The sequence below is a fragment of the Echinops telfairi genome, unplaced genomic scaffold (genome assembly GCF_000313985.2).
Source record: "Echinops telfairi isolate 266 unplaced genomic scaffold, ASM31398v2 ScPeMD7_2010;HRSCAF=2546, whole genome shotgun sequence".
NCBI classification, from domain to species: domain Eukaryota; kingdom Metazoa; phylum Chordata; class Mammalia; order Afrosoricida; family Tenrecidae; genus Echinops; species Echinops telfairi.
Window position 1 is genome coordinate 22,221,466 of NW_022105908.1, and position 9,307 is coordinate 22,230,772.

Consider the following 9,307-nt stretch of genomic DNA (forward strand, 5'->3'; position numbering starts at 1 on the left):
GGCCGCAGCGCCTGTCCATGCTGACTGTCCTCGCTCACTCGAAGGCTCCTCACGTTGCAGCAGAAGCCGAGGCAGAACGCGAACACCAGCAGCTCTGGGTCCGTGTGCGCACACAGCCCGGCTCCTTGGACATGGGCCAGGGCTCGCGTCAGAAACGCCTCGTCCTGGATCTCATACAAGCAGCCGAGCACCTCCAGGGAGCACGTCGGAACCGGGGCATCCTGGTGCTGGACTTGCACTTCCACCCACCGCAGCAACTCCCCCTTGGCCCCCTGAGCCAGTTGGCTGTGGACCATGTCCTCTACCTCTCTGGCCCCACGCTCACTGAACAGGCCGAAGAGGAAACGGGTGGTCGGCGCCCCAAACAGAGCATGCCTCCCATACACGTCTGGTAACGTCTTCACACCTCGGGCACTCTCGGTGCCCTGGCTTCCCTCCTCCTTCTCCTCAAGGGCGCATGCAATTGCGGCCAAGAACTCTTGGAAACACAGGTGACTGAAGCTGTAGCTCAGAAAGGTGCGGTGTCGTCGAAGAAGACGGGTCTTTAAGAAGACGGGGATGGAAGACCCGTCCAACCCGTGTCTCCGGAGGTCCCCTGAACGAAACAGGGTCTTTCCTTGCCAGGTGCCCTCAGCAGCCAGAGAGCACAAGGCTCTCAGCTGGGTCCCCAGGGCCTGAGCCGGGAGAGCCAGGGACAGGTAGTGCAGGGAGAGCGTTGTGGTCGTCTGGCAGGTCAACGAAAGTTCTTTCCCCTGCTCCATCTGCAGCTGCAGGCAGGAGCACAAAAGCCAGGAGACCCAGGGCACCTGACACATGGCCAAGAGGGCACTGTTGGATTCCACCAGGCTGAAGGCCTGAGCTGCTTGGCTTTCGTCTGGGAAATAGTTGTAGAAATAGTCTTTCCTGCCAGCCCGGGAGAATCCCAGCACCTCCACCCAACGTGGGTGCTCTGAAGAAGGAATGAGTTCCCCTAGTGCTTTGGTCCGAGCGGTGATCAGCAAGGACACCCCAGGCAGGATGGCTTTCGACAGCAAACTGCCCAACAGCGTGGGCACAGGCTGCTGCTGGCTCCAGTGCAGACACAGCTCAGATGTCTGCTCCCCAAAGACCCACTTGGGCTCATCCAACCCATCCAGGATAAAGAGCAGCTGCTCGGGCCGAGACAGGATCTGTCCAGCGGGAGCCGGAGGGGCAGCCCAGTCCTGGGTGAGGAGCTCAGGGAGACTCACCGTCCTGGATTGGGCCAGCTCTCTGCAGTTGAGGTAAAAGACATACCGGAAGCGATCCTTAAAGAGCTGGCCTTGCTCCCAGGCTCTCCTGACCTGCCTGGCCAGGGTCGACTTCCCAGTTCCAGCAGCCCCCTGTAGGATGACCGTGTGAGGTGCGTCCTGGGTATCCAGGTCTGGGCCAAATAAGTCTTGGACTTCAATCAACCGCCCCTGTTCTTGCAGCACCCCATCATGCCAGCTTGCCTTCCCCCAGGACTCACGGCCTCTGGGGTGAGGGGTGTGTAGGAGCAGCAGCTGCGTGAATTTTTGGTGTGAATCTTCATCTTTCCAGGACTGAGTATTCTGGCCTCGAGGCCTCTCTGCCCTGTGGCTCTGATCGCTTTCTCGGTTTCCTAAGTCAGGGAGGGAAGGGGGACCATGAAGGGACACAGTAGATTTGTTTGTCTGTTCACGCCCTCTCTGCCACTCACTGTGGATGAAGACCCTGGCATGTCCTCTCTAGTGTACTGAAAGGCCTCTGGGAAAGAAACTCCATCCATCTCTTTAAAAGTCTTCATTTTTATGAGTCACTTTATTGGGGGCTCTAACAGCTCTTATAACAACCCATACACCAATTGTATCAATCCACTCATCTCTCGACTCTCCCAAGTCATCCTCCCTCACTGACCGTCTTTCATTCTGCAAATCTTTATCAAGTGCTGACTTTGGGCCAGGCACTGCCCATAGTAAGGGTTGGGGATAAAGAGTGGACACGGGAGATGCAGTTCTCTGCCTTGAAAGACAACTGATGTTGGCAGCCAAGAAGTTCCACTGCTCACTTCCTACCTGTAGAAGTCCAGCCCATCATTCCTGATCATCCCCAATTTACAGAAGTGAAAACAGAGGGCCAATAGGGCTCATTTTCTAAGCCAGGGGCCTAATCAAGGCAGAGAGGTCATGGGTGGGCTGTGCTGCCAGCTCCCACCCATATCCCCTCAGCACTTGCCGAGGAAGTCCGTCTGCAAGCACCTGTGATTGATTCTCTGTGTGTGGGTTCTTTGGGCCCATGAATGGACCAAGCAGGAAATGCTGAAGCAGTAATGCCTAGGGAGGAGCTCTTGCCCAGTAATGGGGAGAGGCATGTACTCCCTAGAGAGACCACTCTGAGGTGTGCCCTGCACAGTGTCCCAGAGATGCCCTGCAGGATTGGATCTCAGTCGCTCCACCATGCACCCTTTATTCTCTCTCTCTCTCCTGCATCCAGACCAGGCCTAGCTCTACATGAGGGCAGTTCTCCAGAACATTCTAGTTCTGTTGCCACATGTCTGCATCCTCTTAAATCAAATGATATCTTAAACCAATCCTGTCAGATACGTCTGGCAAGTTACACTGTAAGGATGTGCGCTTGACAAAGGGCAGGCAGACTATGGACGCCCGGTCCAACCCAGCCCATCGTGTTTTCATTCACACCCCGTCCACCTTGGACGGGGGACACCGTACTGGCGAGTCCCTTTGTGAGTTGGCTAACCCAGTCCCTAGGGGAATTTTTGTCCACCCCTTTGCCTCCCCAACCCTCTCCAGGAGTTCAGCAGGGTCTCACCTGTGCAGCAGCTTCCAGAAAATTCACCCCATGGCCGCTCAGTCTCAGCAACCCTCTGTTGTCCCGCTTCTGTGCTGAACTGAGGTGGGGACCCACAGGCTCCCAGCACTGCTGTGGATGTGGGGGCAGTAGGCGACGCTTGTCTTGGAGAGTTGTGGGCTGGGGACCACATGAAGAGCATCGAGGGAGGGTTTTCTGTGTGTGTTGGGGGGGGGATGGTAAGAGGAAGGACTCACTGTGTTTCAAGCTCATCATAATTCTCCCGTTAGGTGGGTGTTGGGCATCCCATTTTGAACATTATGTAAAGGGGGAGATACACTTTCCTTCTCTCCGTCCAACCAAACTCCTTGCCCACCGAGTTGATTCCACCTCATAGCAGCCCTGCAGCACAGGACAGAAACCCCCTGCAGATTTCTGAGACGGTAACTCTTTTATTTTTTTAATTAATCATTTTATTGGGGGGCTGTTTCAAATCTTAAAACAATCCACCTTCAACGGTCTTAAGTACACTTGGAATGTAACCCTTGAGAGGAGTGGAAAGATCCATCTTTCTCCCACCGAGGGGCTGGTGGTTTCCAACTAGCGACCTGACCGTGCGCAACCCTATGTGCCAACTGCTAGTGGGTCTACCCCCTCCTGTTGGTGGGAAGTACCAGGCATGTCAGGTAGACAGATCTGGATAAGCCAAATGGATGATGGAGCTCCCTATTTCAAATAGCAAACAGTTGATTACCAAGTGGCATCAGAAGAGGCCCAGATGACTAACAGACACTGTCTTACCAGCTGTGGAACATGCACGTTGTGGGCAGAGCGTAATTGCTCAAGGTCCCGGAGAAGGGAAGAGCCTGTGCTACTAGGCACGGGGAAGGAGCAAGAGAAAGAAGCGTGCTGGTGGAGGCGTAAGAGGAGCTTCAATAGCAAAAGAGGTAGGAGCGGTCAAATCATTGCTTAAAATATCTTCAGTGGAGTCTCTATCGTGTGTTCAGACTTTCGTGCCAATGGAGTTAGTAAAAACAACTTTTTTCTATAATGAGGTGAAAGTTTACTTAACTATCAGTTTTACACTCAATAATTCATATGCATTTTGGTGTCAACTCATCCTTTGCAATCCCCTCAGTGCCCCGAGTTTCTGGTTTTCGTTCCTCCATCCTTCCTGGCCCTCTGCCCTTGTGTAAATCCTGCCCTCTTGGTCTTAAAGGGCTGACTACTTAATATATGGGTGAGTTCAGTTCCAGCCCTGAAAGGCCCAGGGACATAGTCTTAGGCGGCGGTGGTCCCAGCATTTTCTATCTGACCAGTAAGCTGATCCCTTTATGATTTTATTTCACCTCTTTCTCCCACTCTCTCCTGGACCTTCTAATGTGGTCCTTCTCAGAGCAATTAGTAGTGGGAGCCAGGCACCAGCTAGCTCTTCTAATGTCAGGGTTGTGGAGACTGGTGTTGTGTGATCCATGAGTCCTTGGACTAATTGTTTCCAAGTGTTATTTTCATGTTCATCACCCTGTCTTTTCTCTGGGCAGTGAAAGACCAGTAGCTGCATTTTAGATAAGCTTTCATGACCCCAGTCGGTACTCAGTAGGGAGTAGAACATTGCCTTTGATGTCCCCCGAGACTCTGGCCCTGGGTCCTCCAGGCCCAGCGACGCAGTCCCTCATGGTGTTGGGTTATGTCTAAGAAGTCACCATCACTTTATGCCCTACATGCTCCACAAGTGGAGTGACTTACTTATTTATTTGGTGTGTTTATGCATAGCTCAGAGAGGAGCAATTTCTGTACTGTAGGCTGGGGACAGAGGGTGGTGAAGAGAGAACATGGGAGTCGTATGCAGGCTAGATGGAAACAGAGACAGAGAGGGCTGAAGCACTGTTCCAGGTTGCACAAGTGGGTAAGAGTCAGGATGAAATGTGAGGGTAACTGAACTTGAACCTGTAACCACCATGGGCAGGACTTGAGTGAGGATGGTGTGGCAATGACATAATCTCCTGTCGCCTTGAGTGAAGAGGTGGAGTCTAGCCTGTCAATCAGGTGGCAGCTTGATGACCTCATTTGGAGGCGTGACCAAGAGAAACAGCTCACTGGAGGCCAGGCCCACTTTCTCTGCCTTCCTTTTCCTGCTGTTGAGACACTCAGAGAGCTGGAGGGGAGACCTGTGGAGACCCGTGCCAGCATTGGGATGCTTCCACTGCCACTGGATCCACAAGCTCTTCCACCCACTGGCTTGTGATCTTCCTGCATTCAGCATCATTGGATGTGCTGGGTGAGTCTGAAGAGGAATTTATGGACATATGGGCTAATATCGGACTTATGGACTTGATCTGAACTGGGCTGGGATGGTTTCTCAATATACAATTGTTCTTTTATATGAAGCTCTTTCTTAGACATATATGAGTGCCTATGAATTTGTTTGTCTAGTCAACCTGGACGAACACAGATGGGGTGAGAGGGGCACAGAGAAGGAGAAAGAAAGGGAAGGGCAGGAGATGCTGGGGAAAGGGATTTTCACAAAGTCTGCTGCCCCAGGGACAGGTTGTCTGGGTTCTAGCCCTGGCTCTCTACCTTAAGTGCTGCATGAGCAGGGACAAGTGACCTGTCCTCTGGAGTGGGAAGAGATGACTTCCTGACGTTGTCTTGCGAAGAGGCAGAGGCAGGGGTGTAGCCAATGTTTGCAGCCTCGGTGGCGTAGAGAGTGAAATAAGAGAAGTCAGGAGAGGGAACTGGCTTGGGCTACAGAATCAACTTAACCTCTTCTTGGGGCCTGTGTGTAGGGCAGGGCCATTCTTGGAACTTTCTGGATGACTCTCATCTCAAGAGTCCCTAGAGTGTCCAGATAAAGAGCTGAACGCTGCCTGGGCATGGATCAGGTCTGACCTGGCCCCCAGAGTTGGTAAGATCCACTCCCTCACCCACATGGCACCAGTTTCCCCAGGTGCCAAGGGGAGGGGATGCAATCTCAGCACCTTTGGGACCCGGAAAAATCACCTCTAGATGCACCGCTTTCAAGATCATACACGGCCCATGTTTCCATGCAGGTCTGTACTCACCTGGGTGTGGGCCCACCTGCTGTCTGTCACCTCTGTGTTCATATGAATCAGCCAGGGTCACGCTCTCTCTTCTCTTTACCGGGAGGGGTGTCACAAGATCAGGGTCCCAGAACCTCAGCACCTCGGTGGAGGTGGGCCCGTTGGGGGACCCCAGCCTGGGGGAACTTGCAAAGCCAAAGACAGCAGAAGGGTCTGGATGGAGACAAGAGGAGGGGGCTGTCACAGGGGCAGGGTGGGGCCACGGACAGGGTCTGGGGCCGGGTAAAACCAGCGAACCCACTGTGATCCCCCCTCACAGCTCTCTCTGCCAATCCCCCAGAAAATGATGTCCTCACAGGCCCCGCTGGGCAAAATGGTCCGGTCTGCAAGCCAGGAAACTTGTGCTCTTGCCTTGGTTCTGGTCTCTGAGTAGCATGAAAGGTGTCTGCTCAACCAGCAGAGGCTGGTACTTTGAACCCACTTGGAGGCACCATGGAAGTCAGGTCCGGTGATCTGGTTTTGAAAAGATAGGCCAAGGGTCTACAGAAAGTGGCATTAGGTAGCAGATGGATATTGGGCCTTCACTCAAGTACTCCCTCAATGCAAGAACACTTTGTTCTATTCAACTGGCATTCCATGATGCTCATCTTCCCGACACGATCGCTGAAGACACAGTGGGTGCATAACCAAATGTGGTGAAGAAAGCTGATGGTACCCAGCTATCAAAAGATACAGCATCTGGGGTCTTAAGGGGTTGAAGGTAAACAATTGGCCACCTAGCTCAGAAGCAACAAAGCCCACATAGAAGAAGTACACCAGCCTGTGTGACCATGAGGCGTTGAAGGGATCAGGTATCAGGCATCAAAGAACCAAAAATATCATATCATTGTGAATGAGGGGGAGTACAAATTGGGGACCCAAAGCCCATCTGTAGGCAACTGGACATCCCCTTACAGAGGGGTTGCAGGGAGAAGATGAGCCAGTCAGGGTGCAGTGTAGCAACGATGAAATATAGAACTTTCCTCTAGCTCCTAAATGCTTCCTCCCCCCACCCCCACTATCATGATCCCAATTCTACCTCACAAATCTGGCTAGACCAGAGGATGTACACTGGTACAGAGAGGAACTAGGAACACGGAATCCAGGACAGATGATCCCTTCAGGACCAGTGTTGAGAGTTGCGATACCGGGAGGGTGGAGGGAAGGTGGGGTAGAAAGGGGGAAACAATTACAAGGATCTACACATAACCCCCTCTCTGGGGGACAGACAACAGAAAAATGGGTGAAGGGAGGACGTCAGACAATGTAAGACATGACAAAATAATAATAATTTATAAATTATCAAGGGTTCATGAGGGAGAGGAGGTGGGGAGGGAGGGGAAAAATGAGGAGCTGATACCAAGGGCTCAAGTAGAAAGCAAATGTTTTGAGAATAATGATGGCAACAAATGTACAAATGTGCTAGACACAATGGATGGGTGGAGGGAGTGTGATAAGAGTTGTATGAGCCCCCAATAAAATGATTTAAAAAAAGATAAAAATACATATAAAGAGTAAGAAAGTAAGAAAGTGGCACCTACAGCAATTCGTTGGAACTATAGTGGTGGTGAGGGAAAGTACACAACCCCACACCCCCAAGTGTTACTGAGGACCCTTGCCATACCTTCCCCAAACTGAGGTCCCCAGCCCATGGCTCCCCACACCGAATCACCAGGTGTGAGGCTACCCCTCGATGGGTGCGCGGCTGGTGGTTTCAAACTGCTGACCTTGTGGTTAGCAGCAGCCCATCATATAAATACTCTGCCACCAGGGCTCCCCCACCTTAGGAAGCCTCTGGTAAAGATCAAGACCCTGGGGCTTGGGTCTACTCTGCACCACGTGGGCTGGCCCTAAGCTTGCTGGCAATGGGCGTGGCTTGCCAGGCACTGACTCCGCCTCTTGCATAAGCCCCTCCCATTCTCTGAGCCTCAGCCCTCTCTTTTAGGAGCTAGGAGCTTCGGATCCCCAGGTTGCCAAGAGGAATAAGAAACATTACAGCAGCAGCCACAGTAGCATCAGCAACAGGTGGTCTCAATTAGCGAGCACTTGCTAGGGACAAGACTTTGTGCTACATGCTTAACGGGTGCTATCATTTTAACCCTCACCCAATCCTACGATTCGAGCATGACTCTTCTTACGCTCTCTCCTTTTATACATGCAGAAACAGAGGCAATGGGGTGAGTGGAAAAGTGCTGGGGACAGGAACTGGGACCTACTCCTGCCTAACTCCCAGTCTATTTAAAACCAAGTGCCCTGCTGCTCAGGGACTGGGCATAAAGGCCATGCTAGCCCTGCCATTCCTTTGGAATGCCAGCTTCATCCTTCTCTGGCCTCTGAGGATAGGAGAGGGTGTGGGGCTCTGGGGTCCAGCAAGAGATGCCCAACTCCAGCTTAGCCTGTGGTCCCTGCCTCTGCCCAGGGGCGGGGTGTGGGGAGAGTCTCTCATCATTGCCCAGAGGAAGGCCTGTGGGGAGGACTCAGTCTGGGGTGGACCCCAGGGACCTACAGTGGATGAGGGCCCTTTGTCCACTCACCTGACATCAAAGCCATGTCTGCCTGGGCTCGGAAGTACAGACTGCTCAGACCCATCTTCTGCCAGGTGCGGAGGGCCAGGTCCCAGGCCCGCTGCTCCCCACATTGAGTCGCCAGGTGCGCAGCCACCTCTCTGCTCCCGATCTTCCCCGGCTGAGCAGAGGAGGCCTCAGAAAAGCCTTCCCCTAAGGCCTCCTGGGGCAGCTGATGGCAGAACTCCTGCAGCTCTGCGTCACTCAACTCCTCCAAGTACCAGGCCAGCCGGCCGTGTGGTCCGCGAGCCATCTCTGCCCCTGGAAGCTCTTTGGGGGTGTTTGCGGTGGAGTACCCGGTGTCCGGCAGGTAGACAAGGCTCTCTCCTCCTCTGGGCAAGCCTCTCCACCTCCCAAGAAAAGCCTCCTGCTGGGACCATTCCTCTTTCCCCAGCCAGCTTCAGCTCAGCCTGCTGGAGTCAGTTCTGTAAACCCCAGACCAACCACTAATAATAGATGCTGGGAGGCGGGGAGGGCAGGGGAGGGGCAGGAGAAACCACCGGAGGGAGGAGCCCAGAAGGGATTGGGGACGTCAGCCGTCAGCGGGAGTCAGGCTGTGACAGGTGCCGAAGGTGCGGTCCTCGCCCCAGGCAGAGAGGAAGGAATGGAGGAGGGATGGAAAGGTGGGAGGGGTGTGTGTGTGTGTGTGTGTGTGTGTGTGTGTGTGTGACTCACTGTTCTGTGTTCCTCGGGCTCTTTCCTCTCCCGGAACCTGGCCTCCTAAGACCAGCCCTTCGGTTGGTAGGGAAGGGGGCGCGGGTGGGGGGGCAGGCTGAACTAAGGTGGGCTTCCAGAGCCCCGTGTGGCAACCAGGACTCTTCAGCTCCACCAGGTTCGCCAACCGGAGAGATCAGTCCTCTCCTACTCAAAGCACAT

At 53.5% G+C, this 9,307-nt stretch overlaps 1 protein-coding gene across 1 annotated transcript in view; it reads right to left on the reverse strand.

Annotated features, from left to right (window-relative positions):
- Positions 1-8,801, reverse strand: part of NLRP1 (NLR family pyrin domain containing 1) — a 58,776-nt gene extending 49,975 nt beyond the window's left edge. Inside the window, exons 1-4 of the mRNA XM_045293324.1 lie at positions 8,402-8,801; positions 5,850-6,041; positions 2,809-3,003; positions 4-1,621 (exon numbers count right to left, since the gene is read on the reverse strand). Of these exons, the coding sequence (XP_045149259.1) occupies positions 4-1,621; positions 2,809-3,003; positions 5,850-6,041; positions 8,402-8,684 (2,288 nt within the window). The 5' untranslated portion in view covers positions 8,685-8,801. The remainder of the gene's footprint in view (positions 1-3; positions 1,622-2,808; positions 3,004-5,849; positions 6,042-8,401) is intronic.
- Positions 8,802-9,307: the final 506 nt, after the last annotated feature.